Source organism: Haplochromis burtoni, unplaced genomic scaffold (genome assembly GCF_018398535.1).
Source record: "Haplochromis burtoni strain Fernald_Lab_line unplaced genomic scaffold, NCSU_Asbu1 Contig_25, whole genome shotgun sequence".
NCBI classification, from domain to species: Eukaryota; Metazoa; Chordata; class Actinopteri; order Cichliformes; family Cichlidae; genus Haplochromis; species Haplochromis burtoni.
The window spans coordinates 1,811,487-1,829,245 of NW_024582386.1; the positions used below are offsets into that span (position 1 = coordinate 1,811,487).

Genomic DNA, 17,759 nt, shown 5'->3' on the forward strand with positions numbered 1-17,759 from the left:
GTGTGTGTGTACACACATAGCAGGACACAGTTTGCCTGTAATGATCGAGACAAGCTCTTTTATAATGTGAGCCTTTAAGTCCTTCAGAGATGATCTGTGTGTGTGTACAGTGTCAAAAGAGCTGTGTTGCAATGGGCTTGTTAGCGAGATTGTCAGCCAGAGAGAGACTTGACCTTACATGGTCTGTACAAGCTATTCTGTTGTTGCTGTCATCAGCCCCACTCACGCTAGTGGAAAATGGGTCTCTTTACTTTGAAAAGCAGTCCTAGCATAGAGACTTTCTTTCTTCTCAGCTTTACGTTCAGCGGCATGTGATATCAGGCTAAAAAACGATCGGTGTCAGGTTGTTTTTCCCAAGACAAGCTTACTTTGCGTAGAGGTGAATTGCTAAATTGCTACAGTCTTCGTTGTTGTTTGTTGTTTAAAAAAAGACTGTTTTTATTTATGTGTTGTTGTTTTGTTTTTTTACTTTAAAGGAATCTTGTTAATGGTAGCGGTATTGTTGAGTACACCAGTGGGAAGTTGTATCTGCCAATCTTAGGAATTTGCACGTCCCTGTGAGAGAGTAAACAAGACCCCCATCAGACGTCAAACCCAAAAGAAGAAAACCTCTGAGAGAAGCTCGCCCGAGCTTTTTATGACTTAGTATGTTCCATGTAGGCCTGCAGTGGTTTTTGTTTTGTTTTTGTTTTGTTTTTTAAATGGGACTTTGGATCTTTAGCCAATATTTTGTCATGTTCTCATCCCATCTCAGCTTGGTTTGTTTATGGTCTGGATCCTCACGCCACCTACCACTACGAGCAGCTACATGCAGGCTCCCGTAGCCACACACCACACCCAGAGCATGTCTGTGAAGTTGGATACACAAAGTCAGACTAACCCTCAAGTGACTTACCCACAAGTGTGCAAACGCATCAGGGCCAACAGAGGGCAACTCGGGACACACACTCACCCCACCTCCTGTCTGGCTTGCTCCTTTGCCCGCGCGGCCCCACCAGCCGTCTGCCAACAGGCGGGTTAATATTGCTACCAGCTGCAGAGGGGGTGATGCCAACCAATGCCACCCGGCACCAGGCCCAGAGTGGCCACACAAGAGCCTCTCCTCTCCTCTCCTCTCGCACAGATCCAGGCCATTTCAGGACTGCCATCCATCTTAATAAATGACACTGGGCAGTGTATTACCTAGCATCGCGGCATGCAGTAACGGAGGGGGGGGTGCATGACAGACTAGCAAAGAAAAGCAGGCCTTCCATCACTCCTTTGCTTGCTCACTTGTCTCCTACACCTTTCCTAGCAACGCATCTCTGAGTCTGGCAAGTTGCTTTTGTTTTTTGTTTTTTTTTCCCCCTCTTCTTGTTAGTTTGTGTCATCAAAACTGCTGCAAAAAACTCGACTTATCCTTGTATGACTATAGAGGTTTGCATAAGGATGCTGAGCAAGGGTTTCAAGGTAAACATTGCTAAGGTTGTAGAGGGACCACTGTACACACACTCACAGTTTGGCACAGTATGTGATGCCTGTGCTGACTGAAACCGTTCTCGCACATGAACTTGAGGGAACTGAGAAGCTTCCTGACTAGCGCAAGAAAGCAGGACACAATATGACCTCTCACAGACTATTAATACAGACTGTTGCTTGCTGTGCAGGGCACAGGACAGTCAGGCCTCGCGCAGACTTCGTACCAGGGAGTTGTCAGGTTTAAGATCCATGTGACTGCGTCGAACGTTTTCATTCTTGCGAGCCGTTTTTCACACTTGCGCTGCTGTGTGAAAAACGGCTTGAGTCAAAAAGGATGTAGCGCAGAGGGCGAGCCAAAAATCACGGTGTTACATCATCGCTGGACGGTTTCCACTGTCTAAAAGTAATAACAGTAATTTTGTTTGTGGAACAGTTTTGTTTTCGAATACAGCAATTTCAAACGCATTAGGTGATTTCTGAGTGTCGACCAATGGCCCTTGATTTCACTGACGAGGCTCACTTAATCTTCAGCGGATGCAAAATACTATCTCTCAAAAAGATCTCTGAAAAGTAGGCAAGTTTCTAAACCCATTTTATTTTAACCCACAGGACTGCTTTTTTTCCTTTTTTCTTTTTTAAATTTGAGAACAAATTGTCACAATACCTAAAAATGGTTTGTGTAGAGTGGCGAGTGTGAAAGCACATGAGCATTGAAGGTGTGAAAAGGGATATTTTAAGTCGCTTTTGTAGCTACAATGACCGCATCTGACTTCATTGACCAGCCTGGGCCAAGGCTACCACTGTAGTGCATCAGCACACACAAACACAAGCTTTTTAAAGCCTGAATCGACTCACTTCACAACAAAAGGCGCTACCTTTTGAGCATATTCGACGCTGGTTATTTTGGTTGGAAGAGATGCAAGAAGGGGCCTTAAAGATGAGCAAAGCAGGGTCAGAGGTCATCCACATTTGTTGAATTTGAAGAGATGCAAGCAGAATTCAGATAATAAAAACTTTTTTTAAATGTAGTTGTCTCTGTGATCAGCAAGAGGTTTTTCTTCTTCTTCTTCTACTTCTTCTTCTTCTACTTCTTTATTGGTATCGGTCTCATACCAAGCAAATACAGTACCAGTATTGCTGATACCAATATTGATGCTTTTAACCTATAAAGGCCGCTTATGTTAGGGGAGAGCAGTATGATGTATAGACTTGTTAATTTGTGAATTCTGAAAATGTTTTAATAACCACTAAATCGCTGTAATCTTTCATTTTCACAATTATTAGCTAAGGCAAGTAAACACACCACAAACTGTTATTTTGGAGACCTGGAATGTAAAAACGCCTCTCTTAAAGGCACTTTGTGTGAGCTTCTGATGTTTTACTGTGCTATAGGCTATAAATAAAAGTGATGTGACATTTCACCGAGTGCATCTTTGCAGCATTATTTATTTTTTAATTTCCAAAAGAATTTTATTAAACACAGTTCAGTGAACAACCTACTGAACTTGGAGGATGGAAAGAGAGTATTGATCCTATCGCACTAGTATCAATCACAATACCGATACCAGCGTTGGTATCGATACTTTCAATATCTGAGTCCCCCCCCCGCCGACCTCCAGTATTCATCCGGGTTGATCTGACCCCTCTCTGGCAATGCACACATCATGTAACTTTTCCTTTATGTGGGCAAGTCGTGCTCTCTTTCACACGCTCAATATCCTTTCAGTGCCATAGCTGTGGAAAGGTGGTGGTGGTGAGGGATTAATGTGTCTTTTCTAGTAAAAGCAGCTCACCGTGCCTGTGCAGAATAAGACCAAATGAGGTTCGTGCCTCGGGGTATGAGTTGTTGTTTTTGTTGTTTTTAAAGTAGACCCCGTTCTTGATGGCACTTGTGTGCTTCTTCCTGTCTGATTGTTTACAGCTTTCCCGAACTGGATTCCAGATGTAATCCTGTGGTGCTCTCTCAGAGCGTGGCTATGTAAGGTTAACACGGAGAAAACAAAACAAAAAGTCTCCCTGAGGTGTTGCCCTCACAGCGGCTTGGTTTCCTACAAAAGACGTCTTCCCTCAGTAGCAGACGGGTGCTGCATAAACTGACCAAAGGCTGGTGGTTTTCTGTGTATTCGTACGAGGCCTGTGAGCCTGCAGGCTGTTCCTGTCAGACGAGGCATGAGGCTAATGAGGTTACTCTGTTTCCTGTTTCTGCCTTCCTGTCCCCTCCTTGTTTGTAGGAGGGGGGGGGCTTCAACTCTGTGGCACGATATGTCTATACAGTCTAATGTAGGCCTACAGTTTCTTCATGCATATGAGAATACCTCATGTGAATTTGCGTGCACGGGACATGCACATCAGACCGCAGCAAGCATTTAGCACTATTTGTCTCTAGCAGTATCATAAGCGCTCCTAACAGCACTAGAATCTGTCAAATTAAAGCTGGCGGCTAGTAAAAGCTATGGGCTGCATCACTGCAGTTAAACGAATAAATCGAGGGAGTCGTGTTTCTGTCTGTCTGCTGTTTTTTCCAGTTTGTTTTGGTTACTCATCTTTGGCGACTTGTTCATGATCATCATCATGCCTAGTTAGTTTTTGACCCTAGAGAGCATTAAATCATTCGAAAAACCAATTATGAGAAACCAAATTTAGCACAAGCTTCTATATGATCAATCTTACAAAACAAAGTGTCGTGGTAGTCGGCAAGCAGCTGCGCGACGAGGCTAACGCACACCTGTGGAAATGATCCCACTTTGCATTTTCCCTCTGGCATTTACATCGATTATCTAACAGAGTTAACTAAGATTCCACTCATCATTTCATAGGATTACTTTGGCCTGGAAGGTTTTTCTGTTCTCATTTAAAGTCTGTGTCTGTAAAATCTTACAATAATTTTCAAGAACTGTTCTGACTGCCTGATACCTTACCCATCCATCTGCTTTGCGGCCTCATACAATCTTACATCTTACCACACTTTCTTACCATATTTTCAATGATAAATGCACGCGATGGCTTTCATAATCACGCACTCGGCAACTAGTGCCGAACATTCTGATCGGAACCTAAGAGCACATTTCCTTAGTTAATGAAGTAAGCTGTTGCCATTGATAAGAAGCCGTACCTAATGTCTGTGTGTTTTGAAATGGAGCTCTGTTGGATGCGATCAGCAGCAGATTCTTCAGGGATCCTGGCGGAACAGCAGGGCGACGTAGCAGCCGCCGTGATGAATGGCAGCGTGTTGGGTAGCGCCGTTGATCAGAGCTTACTGCACGTGACCACAGTTGGAGAGCGTGCGTGTGCGTTTGTGCACGCGTGGTGTACAGAAATGAGTTAAACCTCTGGTCAGCGGCGTGCAGCCAAAGTGAAACTGATATTGTGACAGAGTTGGAGAGTAAATGTGTTGAATGAGGCTGTTATTATTATTAAACGAGAGCCATTTGTTGTGCAGTCTGTCAGATCAAAGAGGGAAAGTCTGCACACTGGTGTGTGTGTGTGTATATATATACACGCACACAGTGGTTTTTTTTTTTTTTCTTTTAATATTATATCTTAATGCACAATTCCTATCATGAGGCATTTTGATGTGTTTTGGCCTATTGTAAGGCCAGACGTGGCTCAGCGTGGCTCAGCCTACCAAATGTAACTTCACAGTATGAAGAATGTTCCTCATCTGAGCCCTAAAAGCCATGGCAACAAGGCTGTGAAGCCACTGCAAAGTTGATACCACGCCACTCCTTGAACATTTCACTTTATGAGAGACACTTAAAATTCCCTCAGCAGCAGTTCTGCTGTCCTGTCTCAGCTTGGCGACAGTCAAAGCTTTGAGTGCAGGTTTTTTCTTTTTTCGGCTAATGCTCCTCCGGTGTGGTGTGGTATGACGTGCACCGAGTATAAAACCTACAACTCCTTTCCACATGCTGTTAGGAAGCATGAGTCGGTGTTCCAGGATATAGAAGAATTAGGCTAACGGCCCAGAATTCAGAAGAGGCTTCACCTGCTCATGTAGCTGGTGCTGCTGGAATTTATGTAATATTATGTGCTGTTTCTTCTTCTCTGCTTTTTCATGGTTGTTTGAGGGTCATTGGCACATGCCTTGTAGGAGTACCGGTCCTTTTTTCTTTTTTCTTTTTTGGCATGTTAATGTGGACTGAAGTAGATGCAGAAACGAGGTAAATTGCCCTCCATCCATGAGAAGCAACATTTTTATTTAGCGGGCTTAATGGAGATGCACACAGACACACATACAGGCTCTTCAAAGCTCTGTGACATTTATTTCTTTGTGTGTGTGTTAAAAGCTCCCACCCTCATTCCATCTCTCTCTCTCTCTCTCGGTCTCACTCTCCGTGCTCCACTTTTACCAGCCTGATAGCATTTAATGCTCGACAGGGCTGAATAGCTCTGGCAGTCTGTCACTTACGTGCACTCAGATTCAGACGGTGCGTGCGTGCGTGAATGTGGAAATGCAGACAGCTGATATGATTGACAGCGGGGAGACGCAGGAGGTTGGCGCGCGTCTCATACCGAGCCCGGCTCAGCACGAGCGGCCGTCGTGACCAGACGGAAGGCATTTTGTTCTCGTGGAGAAACGTTGATCTGCTGAATGTCGACAAAGTGACGTTCAACAGCATTTCTGCCCACGGGAAGATCTCGATTTTAAAGTCTTCACGTTATCACAGGAGGCATCTTGTAGTCTTTGTGCATTTGTTTCCTCTCTCTTCTTCTGCAGATGGAAATACTCTGAAAGTGCTGGGGCTATCCCAGCATGACTAGTTTAAAGGGAAGAGGGAAGGCCCCTTTGGCTGTACAGATGTGCGTGCGTGTGTGTGTGTGTGTGTGCACACAGACACACATTCCATTGCAGTGAGCTTGTGGTATAATGAGGCGATTATATAGGGCCCTTTGTCCCAGGCAACCCCCGAAACCTTGTTCCATTCGGCTATTCTCTGAGGTCCAAGCTGAGCTCAGCATCCGGTGTACTTGAAGCTGTAAGGGAAGTGGGGACCAGGATGTAGTTAGGATCGGAATGTAAATTTTCAACGCAAACACGTGCTTCATGCTTAAGGAAGCTGGCCTGGTTTTAGTTAATCTTGCTGATGTAGGATGAGGACAAGTGGGATTTTTAGGGAACAGCTGCCACTGTTTACACTCGACGTTGGAAATAAGCTTCAGAAAGGCAAAATAAGTTTTCTAGTTTTTCTTTATTTTCTTTTTAAGTGAATCACTGCACTGCTTAGATACTGCATATGTATCCGTCACTCACAAGGAGTCCCGGCAGTACTCGGTCGGACATAATTTGAACCTTTTGCAGCCTCGTCAGTACTCCCATTGCCACTCTGTCGCTGGTTTTTGTCTTTTTAATGGGTTAAATGTTTCAGATCCAGAAACGCTTGGTCATGAGTGCGAGAGAGGCCCCAGTCATGTATTTGGGAATTAAATAATTGTTATCAACGTCATCTGCACTGCTTGTGAACCCTCAGCAGTCGAGTCCTTGCAGTCATCTGGGGACCATGTGTTAGTGGTAAGAAAGCTCAACATGTGCAGAAAGGAAAAGAGATGGGTAGTAGTGGTGTAGGGACCGTCCCCGACTACTAGAAAACAAAATCCCAGGCTCTGCTAAAATAGCATTTCTCCTCCATCTATCTGTCCTGCTATTGCTCCGTCCGTGCTCCAACAGGAAATGTGTTAGAATAACAGATTTTTTTGGGCCAGTTTTGTAGAGCGGATCGCAGCTTGCGCATGGCCCACATTCCTCTGCTGTGACATCCGCACAGTCGGCAGCAGCACAAAGCTATTTATAGAACCGCTAGCTTGTACGCACGCACGCACGCACACCCACACTTGCACAGAAATGTATGCACACGCAAGTGTGCGGATTTATACGTGCGGTAGACTGAAATGCTAACGAGTTGTTCATTCAGTAGTGGTGTCGCTTACATGTAGCTCTCTTGTGTTTTTAGTTATTCATGAGTTGTATATCATCTAGATGATAAAAAGAGAAAGCATGTATTGGGTTTAATCATCTCTTCTGTAGCAGCACCAGGGATAAACAGTGAGTCTCTGTGTTAAAGGCAGCTTCTGTGTGTGCATATTTTGCTTCATGTTGTAATAAGTAATTTCTCACACACACACACTTCTAAAAAAAAGTACTTAACAAAACACTGGCAAAGTACAGCTTTGAGTTTTTGGCACTGGGGTATTTTTATACTGGTAATGAAATCAGACTGGGCTGGTGTTCAACATGCTTTTGTTGTGCGCAATGAATCCATTGTTTGCGTGTGATATTTTAATATGGGAGTTAAATATGGTCTCTGAGGAGATCTGTATTGTCACCGTTTATTCCCACTGAATGCTCAAGTCAATTTTTTTTTTTTTTTTTTTTCTTTCAACTTTTTGAGTGGATGCCCAGAAGATTCAGAACCCCATCCTCCTCTCCAACTCTCTGCCCCTACCCTGGTGTCTTACACCACATTTAGAACATGTGTTCAGTCTCCATTCTGGGTTATTGGATTTGCCTGCTTTGCAGAGAGGAGCATTTGAACGGGGGCTGGACTTATGAAGTGGAACCGGCGCCACTTTTTATCCAGCTAATGAGCTGGTGCTGATGCAGCGATGGATGTAATCCTGCGCAGACTCTTGAGGGCTTATGCCTGGCACAGTGGAAGACTGCTTTTAAACATTTGCGCAGTTCTGTTTATACACCTGTGTTGACCGGGATTATTCGGTTGTTGGCAAAACTCTAGTTTTGCCTGGCTACTGCTGCCCACCTTTAAGATGGGCTCCAGTTATACTTTGAGCCGTTTAAGCCAGCTCCAGGATAATGTCAGGAAATGGAGCAGAAAAAGTATTTTAAGAAGCCCAGTGGTTAAGCTGTTTTTTCTTTCCTTTTAGAGCTGTACTTCATACTTAAATTGAGAGCAACATCACAGGACATAAGAGATGTAATGATCTTATATGACACACTTTTTCATGCGCATTATCCCTATGGATGCTTTAAACCTATCCGCCTGCATTTATGTGTATCTGTGTGTGTTTTGTAGGATGGCTTACCTGTGTATTACAAAAGAGTTGGGGGTGGGGTTGCTCGGTGACAGTAAGCGCACAATTATCCTGAGGCATCACTTGGTTATACATACGCACTGTGTGCACCGAAAAGGTCCCCGCGCTCATTAGTGGAATTCCACTAGCCTGGTGGGAGCTAGTTGTAGGGTAGATGTGTGTGTCAGTGCCAGGTAGCTCTGTGTAAAAGCGGTCTCTGAAGAGTTCTGGCAATGCCTCACAAGCGCAGGCGCACACATACGTGCACACGTACGGTGTGCTGTGTTTGTCAGGGAAAGTGAGGTGCAGCTCGTTTTGGTTGTTTGAGTAGATGTTTCTCTTCTTGTCTCATGCTAAGCTTGTCCTCTGGTAACACGATGTATATGGTTATGGAGGGTTTCTGTAATGCTGACCAACATTTTGTCAAACACGCACACATGCAGGCAGGTTCTTGTGATCAGAAGGCCCATTTTTGTCTTGGGTCAGAAAATGGCTGTGGAAACATGTTTAATTGATCTCGTGCAGCTATGAGCAAGTATTGGGAAGTTTTAGGTTAGAGCAGTTGCAGCGGAGCACAGCTTTAACCGTCACTTTTTTCTTTTCGTTTCTCCCCTCGGTAAAAAGTCGGTCAGCATTTCTTCCCTGCATTTTTTTTTTTTTTCCCCCAGTCTCGCATGTGTACACAGTGCAGGAAATATCTGTGGCAATCTGCCAACTACTGTGAGGAAACCACAGCGAAACAGAGAGGAAAAGAAATACAGATGAACTTTAAGGTCATTTTTTTTCTCCCAATGCAGCTGTGTCTGGTGTTTTTGTGTGTGTGTCGAGCCATAGAATCTGTATATGAGAGCATTTGTAACCCTGAGATATACTGTCAGTGCTGTGTGTGTGTGTGTGTGTGTGTGTGTGTGTGTGTGTGTGTGTGTACATTTGGCCTTCTGCCACACCATGGAGGGAAAGAGTGCTAGTGAGCTGTCTAGGTAATTGGTGCTTACCTGGCAGGCTTTTGCACACATGCACACACAGACACACTAGCATGCACACACAGTGAATGGATTAGATGACATTAACTACAGGAGAAAATGGCATAATTGAATACTTCCCACTATCTGTCTCTCTAGTGTGTGTGTGTGTGTGTGTGTGTGTGTGTGTGTGTGTGTGTGTGTGTGTGTGTGTGTGTGTGTGTGTGAGTGTGTAATGAGTGACTGCACGTTACGCCCCCAAAAAATACCCGATCACCCTCTGTCAGAGGCTGCGAAGCATCAGTGCACTGGGAGGTCTGCTTGCATGTGTGTGTGTGTGTGTGTGTGTGTGTGTGTGTGTGTCTTGTATAAAGGCAGACATGGCTGTCACCCACCAGCTCCATCATGTGCAGACACTCAGGTTTTAATATTTGCCCACCTTTCCCCTCACCAGCTCTTGAGGCCTTTCCCCGAAGGGTCCCCGGGCAGACCTCAGAAATCAAAACAAAGGCAGGAGCTTATTTTTATCCACCGAAGAGACGGAAACAACAAAGAGAATCTTCAGTTTTGTCAGTGTTACAGTCGTATCAACAGAAAACACTCAAGATATCTCTGCGACCTTTTAATAAGATTTAAATTAGACACCATATCGCCGAAGTTGGCATCTGGCCTGTAATCCAAAATTTGTACTGTGCTGGCTTATTTCTTTTTCCTTTTTAAATAAAGTTGTGTAAAGGCAACCCACCACTTTCACACTATTTTCTGCTCCTTCCTATCATATCTCAGTTGCATGTTTGATTGTGTGTAGAGAACATTTCCGACCTCAGGAGTCGGAAACAACGGGCTTATTCACTCGCCTGTGGGAGAATCCATACCAGTAGGATAAGATTACATCGCTCTCTATCTTCCACGCACACAGAAGTACAGTTTGTGTTCCCACAGCTCGTCATCTTTACTCCTCTGCTTCTGTTTTTTCTTTCCTTTTTGGGACTTTTTATTTATTTATCTTTTAGAATTTGTTTTAATACTATCGTTGTTATCTTGCAGCAGTAAAACAGTTTGATATGAGTGTTATTATAATTATTTTTTTTCTCGATGTGGAATTTTAAATATTTATTTTTAAAATAATGCACCCAGCCAACAATGATGCCACTGCAGTGTCCGCCAGCCACTTAGCAGGGCCAGCTCCAGTGGTCTGAGTCAACTGGATGAACAAACAGTGTGCTCCCACACAAGTCTGCCTCTTTACATTTGACTCAGACAGAAGGAAATGTGCTTGCTGAGATGGGTCGACAGGACTAGAAATGTGCTTTTAATTCAGATAATTAGCATAAATTACGTTTTTTTTTTTTGGTTACATAAAAGCAGCAAATGTTTTCTTTTCTGATACTTAACAGCTGAAAACCACTCGCCCCATGACTCGAGTAGAGAAAAGCTATTTCCAGCTTCCATTATTTATTAATACCTCTTTGTTGTTGCGCATGTCCTAATCTCATTTCCTTTAGTCATTAGCGTTGTTCGACATCAAACACAGCTGTCAGAGCAATGAGTGTACGCAGCAAGGGAGGAAAGAAGTATGGTGATTGCTGTTGGACACTCACTAAAGACCCTTTTAAGAATGCTCTTTGCGCTGGAATATTTTTTTCCCAATAAACCGTTAAAACTCTCAGTGCCAGCAATGAGTGTTTCCAATAACTTTCCCTCCATGTGCTGCAAATTCAACCATCTTGTGTTTGTTGCCCAGACAGAGTTGAATGGGTCATGTCTCGGAGAAGGATGTGTTGTGCGTGCGTGTGTGTGTGTGTGTGTGTGCATGTGTGACTCCTGGTGACCTCTTTTGACAATAACAACTTTTGTCTCGTTCTCACTGGGAGAGATTAGCAACGCATAAACTCGCAGTCCCATGATGCCTTTTTCATTTGCTTCCTACCTATTCATCGCTTTAATGCTCTCCGATCACGGCGTTGTGGGGAAAATGCGACCCCTTAATGTATTGTTATGCAAATGTGTTGCCCCGTGTGTAAGCTAATGCTATGTTATGCTAATAGTGTGTCATGCTAATGTCACTATGTAGTGAGAGATGTTGGGGAAGGATGCAATAAAAACAATATGGAAGGGAGTCCCCATTGTACTCGGATCTTTTTATTTGTTTTTTCCCCTCTCTTTACTAAATCTATCATAACTCCTCACACATTAGCACAGCCGTCACCCAAAACTCGGATTATTTATCTGATGTTCTACTTGATTTAGCTATATTTAGTTTGTATTGTAAGCTAACAGCTTTAACTGTTTCTCCACTCTGTTAGGTCATTGTTACATTGCTGGCTAACGCCATATTTTTAGCTAAATAATTTACAAGTTTCATAATTTTAGCTAATATTATTACAAATATCCACTGTGTCTTGCTAATACATTCGTTTGTTTATCCACAGTGTTAGCTAAAAATTTCAACTTTTACAAGTACTTTAATCAAACTAGCCGTTTTGTTCTGTTTTGACCATCTGTTTAAAAAAATTGCATTCCTTATTTCTGCGTTAACTATTCATAAAATAATTTAAAATTAGTTTTCAGTTTTCATTGTCTAATTGTAATAGCTTGTTCATAGTTTAGCTGAAAAAAACAACTTTTTTTTTTTCCCTTAAGTAATTCCTTAATTCTTGGTCATTTTTGGAGTTTTTATGCTACACTGAATGTGCTGAGTAATTATGTGGTTATCTCTTCATAAAAATGTGAAAATGTACAGACTTTGTTGACGTTAGTTTTAGCTTTCTTTTGTTTTGAGACAAATCTAAGCCTGGCTGCCCTGTGAGCATTTCCTGACCTTGACCTAACGCCACACTACTTTGGAAGTTCTGTTGCCCTGCAAAAAGAAACAAAGGAAATGGCCCGCCATAAACAGCTGTCCAACTTACAAATACTGTCTTTTATTATGTGCTTTTCATGTTCTTGTCTGCCAAGTTGTTTTTTTTCCCTTTCCAAAACATGATGTGAACAGAAACAGAGTTAATGGTTAGAGAAAATGGGGAAATGCACATTGCTTGTGGTTTTTCTCTGCGATGAGGGCTTATACTAATCCATTTTCACCCTCTTGATATCTTCACAGGATGACAGTGATGGGATCCCGTGGTCGGAGGAGCGGGTTATGCGAAAGGTGCTTTACCTCTCCCTAAAGGAGTTTAGGACTGCACAAAAACGGCAGCTGGATGGGGATGGAACCACAAACTCTAATGGTGGGTTTAAGTCCACCTCCTTAATGCTCTCTTTAGAGCATTAAGGAGGTAAATGCAATACTGCATAGCTCATCTTTGCACTAACGTTTTCTTTTGTTACTGTCTCTGGGTTGGGTGCTACAAAAGAGCAGATTGAGTAGATGTGTAGGTGTATACTGTACAGCAGTAATACTTTGCTGAATTAATCAGTGTTAAAGTGTGAAATAAGGTAAATTGGCCTATTTGTTCACATCAGCAGCATTCAGTAAGTGATTATACATATGCAAGTTTGCTGTATACTACAGATTAACCCTTAAGCACACAGGACTGGCTGTTTTGTTAATGGAATTGAGAACTCTTGGAGAACTGATTATCTTTCTCTGTAGGTTAAAACCTTTTGCAGGGACTTGCTGTGTTTCTACTGCGGCGACAAGGGTCTAAATAAAGGTCCAGAGAAATGACTTAGATCCTCAAAATAACCCATCTGAAAATTCAAGGACTTGGGTTTGCTGAAACTGCTCTGCTCCAGTCCATTAGGTGGTAGTCATGCAAAAACAGTGGTAATAGTGAGGCACAGCTGACACTTCTACACCACCTCCAAAGATCCCCAAACCTTTAAAAGGTACGAGTGCGAGAGCAGGGATGTTTTTAGTAGAAACACACAAAGTTCCTCCAAGGTTCCTACTCAAGGATAATGGTTCCTCTAGTGGAAAAGTCCCGTTTGTGCTCTTTATGTAGCTGATGACTTTGCAAAGAGAGAAAAAAGAATGAAACCAATTAGTGTGCTGTTAACAGCTTGCCACAGTAAAAAGAAACTGTGCAGAAGGTGTGCGAAGCTGAAAACTGTCACGCTGTTGTGACAGAATCAGAGGCAAAGAATGGCTGCAGTCATGTTTTGAGGGGGGGAAATGACACAGTTGCTAGTTTTTTGTTTTTTTTCTCATTTTCATTCATTTTCCTTTTTGTTTCTGGTCACTGGGCCGTCTTTCGGGCCAGTGTCACATCCTCAAAGCTGAAAGCATTTCCCTCTTGTTTCTAAAAAAGTTGTTTGTGCATCAAACACAGGGACACAGATGAGGTCTCCAGCAGTGCCAAACACAAGAAAACACGTGTATAGGTGTTGTTAATTCCACCTCCACTCAATAGCTTTACACATTTACACCCATCCTGGGGTCAGGGCTCATTAAAACACGAGCCTATCAGAAGCCTTAACTTGAGTTAATACCCGAAATTACTTACTAAAGACAGAAATCCAATCCCATGGTCGAAGCCTGCTCCAGAAACAGTTGAGGGAATTTGTGTGTTTTTAAAAAAAGAGAGGCTGAAACGACATGAGAAGAGTGAGTGCACAGGGGGGGATGAACAGCTTGTTTTGAACCAAGCTGCCACCATGTCTTTGTTTGACACTGGTGTTCCTACACACACATACACTCACACACACACACACAAAAGCCCTTAGCCAGCCAACAGCGGTGATTTGAACTTCACACGTGCCTCAGAAGCTATTCTCAGTTGACATTAACACAACCCAGACGTGGAAAGAAAGAAACCAGGAGGGAAAAAAGAGCCTCTGAAAGTTCACGCCCAGTCTTCCAGCTCGACAGAAAGAGAGACGGGCATAAACGGGGAGGTGGGAGCCTCTTTTGAAATGTAGCTTATTCCTTTTCCTCGTTTCTTATTTTTGCCATTTTTCCTTTATTAAACACAAAGATTAAAAAAAAAAAAATCCTTTAGTGTTTCTGTCCATAGTGGTTCTGAGTGCCACCCCCTCCCTCCCCTCCTTGTGTGCCAGTACATCTCCGTGCGTCTGTCTGGCATCTCATAGCTGCCACTCCAGAGCTCCTCAGGGCCTTTTAAGCCGCCGCGGGTAGCTGACCTTATCGCCTGAATAAAAATGACTCATTAGAAAGCGTTGGCAGCCTGTCGCACCGGGGGTAACGACAGCAGCCCGCACTGACACAAAAGGGAGTCGGGCTGAATAGACGGGACCTGCTGTTTTAGAGCACCGTGGGTTAGCGAGGATTTGGAGGCAGTGCGAGCGGCACAGTTTCCTCTCTCGCACAGACATTGTGGTGAAACTGTCAGCCATTTTGGAGGATCACACTCAGCATGCACTACATCCTGAATGGGCAGCCCCTGCTGTTTTAGAGGACTGCGGGTTAGAGAGACTGGGCATATTTTGGGGCCAGACATGTGCCGCACTTTTCAGCCTCATGCAGGCGTCGTCGTCTGTGTGGAAGTATCAGCCATTTTGGATAGGACATTGATGAAATGATGCAAGGCAGGAAATTCCTTGCTTATTTACTTAATTGACAAAAAAATTTAAAGAGCGAAATTTGTAAAACTGTGATTATTTAAACTGAAAATGACAAACAGTCCATTTTCTTGGACTGGCATTTTCTTTTTAATCCCAATGACAGAACGCTGAAAAAAATCAAGCTTTTCAGAGTGTTTTTGTCAATGGACGATTGAATTCATGTTATTTCAGATCTGATTGAAAGCGTGGCATCTGTTCGTCATCAAACCAAGCTTCTAAAGCAGCTTTTTGCCCCTACTTTGGGCATCTCTCCATCCCCATCCCCTCTCCCTTTCCTCTCTCCTCCCTCCTCCGTCACTGTGTGGCAGCAGCAGCTATCTATTTTAGAGGGAGGTGTGGCGGCCTGTCAATCAGCCGCACGTGTCGGTCTATCTCCCGCCCACCCCAGCCTTCTCCCTGTCCATAACCAGTAATCATGCCATCTCCCCAGCCACTTTACCTTTTGCTAGCTGGCAGCCGTCCGTCTGTGTCCATCACACTTCCTGCCTCTCGTGCCTCCTTCCCTGCATTATTTATCAAATAGCATTATGCCCTTCTGCATCCCAGCTTCTGCTCATTAATCCACGCATCGCAGCCACATTCTTTCTCTTTTTTTCCTTCCTACTTTTCCCTATCTCCCTCCATCCATTTGTCCTTCCGTTTGTCCCCCCCACCCCCCTCCTCCAACGCAGGGTTTCCATTACACATCAATAGGACTCTGGTTACTGCCTTCTCCGCGAGCTCCTGTCTCCTCTCTCCCGCCTGCTGCTCAATCTCCTCGATTATGTATCTCCACGCCCACAGTCCCCCTTTTTTCTCCCACAGCTCCTTTCATCTGTCTCCGTCTTTCTCGCCATCTACCTCCCGTTTCCATTTTGTCCTTCCTGTACTCTGCCCTTTCTGTCCCAAGTATCTACGCTACCTGTCACCCTAACCCTCTCACCCTTTTCCCCTTCCCCGCCCCGTTCTTCCGCCATTTGCCACCCTTCAGTCTCCTCTTCTTCTGACTCGTCAAAGCTATCTCTCTGTAGCCACGTCCCTACCTCGCTATCTCGCTTACACCCACCCTTTCCTTTCCTCTCTCTCCATTTCCCTGAGTGCTATTGATGGAGGAACTGGCTGCTGGCCAAATTCCAGGAGGCGCTGAAGAGAGGGCTCCCTGTTTGCCCATTTCTCCGACTGTCCCCCCTCTCTCTCGCTCTCTATTTTCTTTTTTTCCCCTTTCTCGTCTGGCTGCCAGTCTCACGACTTGTTGTTCCTACCCGTTTTAATGCACATCATGGCCTTTCCCTCAGCTCTCAGTTTGCTGTCTCTCTGCTGTCTGTCTGCATTTCCCGTGCTGCCACCCGCTTGCACGTCCAGAGTGGCAGCCCGTGGCAGCTTGAAGCACTGTGTGGGACCTCTATTCTCTCTCTGGTGATAAGATGCCGGACAGAGGACGACAGATGAAGGTATACCAGCACAGACAGGGAGGTGGTGATAAAAGAAAATCACGGTAGCTGGAAGAAGGCGAGTTTGGATTTCAAGCGAGGCTGAGAGATTGTGTCTACTCGGCCCTCTCGCGCTTTCCCACAACAGTTCAAGCCATGATAGCATCCATTCTTTACCTTTGATGCTTCAGTTATAGCCTTGAACAGCACAAAAGCAGATGCCGTGTTACAGAAATGCACATAGTTGCGAGCTTTTTGTTCTGGTTTGTGGTCATAGCTGCGCTATGAGGTCTAATTTTAGAAGGAAGAGCACTATATTTGGGGCTATTTCAAATCCCATTGCCAGCCAGTAAGTTTTGGTATGTGCTTCTACTCTCAAAAAAAGAGTCTGGGAATGGATAATACAAGGAGTTTTCCTGCAATAAAGCTGCCCATCTTTTTTGTTTTACTTTATCCCACACTTTAATTGTATACAGGCACGGAGGGCTACTTGAATAAATAGCATAATATGGAATTTTAGGAAGTCACCAGACAAATTACTCCCATACGTCTGCTAACCCATTTGTTTTTCTTTTCATAGCTGTATTTAAGGTCTTTATTGGATTCTCTGTCTGACACCATATCTTTGATTTTGCACATGTAGCTCTTGTTCATGTATTCTTTGTTGTAAGGACACATTCTGCCCCTGATTGTCTCCATCTTTTTTTTTTTTTCCTTTGTGTGATTTTTCCCACGGCATGAATGTAGTTATAGCTCTACTTAGTACTGCAGCTTGCGCTCTCTTCTCAGCCCCATCATTCACTTCCTCCCATCCTCTCGAGACGTCGAGGTGAGCACCACGCGGCGGATCCGATGGGCTTAGTTAAGCATGCCTAAAATCTGATTAGACCCCACCTATTTCCCAATAGGACCAGCCATTGGAATGCCCCACTGGCCTGGTCCTCAGGAGCTCCAGGGGCTTGAGTTTAGGACCCTCCCCTCTTTCCTGCCTTTCTGCCACGCTTGCCCATCCCCGGCCCTCTTTTCTTTTTTCTTTTTTCTTTTTTTCCCCCAAGATGCTCCGTTCTGCCCCTCAGATGGGCACTCATGTGCAACCAGCATATGTTGAACAACTCTTTGGAGGAATAGGGTATGGCAGCGGCAAGGTAGGGGGAAAGCGATGGAAAGCTGGAGGGGCGGTGGGGCTGGTGAAATGTGCCTCTGCCTATTTGTTTGCGTTCTGTGGGGACATCACGCGTCAGTCATTTTCAGAGCACAATTAAAGTTAATGAGCTATTTCTGTGTTTGCTCTGGTGTGAGTTCCCCTGTCCAGAAGTTCTAATGAGTCTCTTGCCCATTTTCATATCGGTTTATATGAGCCCCCCCCTCCCTCAAAAAT

The 17,759-nt window shown here is 44.2% G+C and overlaps 1 protein-coding gene across 2 annotated transcripts in view; it reads left to right on the top strand.

Annotated features, from left to right (window-relative positions):
- The window catches only part of jarid2b (jumonji, AT rich interactive domain 2b), a 106,277-nt gene that overhangs the window by 36,036 nt on the left and 52,482 nt on the right, over window positions 1–17,759 (top strand). For both annotated transcript variants that reach the window (XM_014332147.2, XM_014332146.2), the window contains exon 2: window positions 12,550–12,676. In XM_014332147.2, coding sequence (XP_014187633.1) covers window positions 12,550–12,676 — 127 coding nt within the window. The remainder of the gene's footprint in view (window positions 1–12,549; window positions 12,677–17,759) is intronic.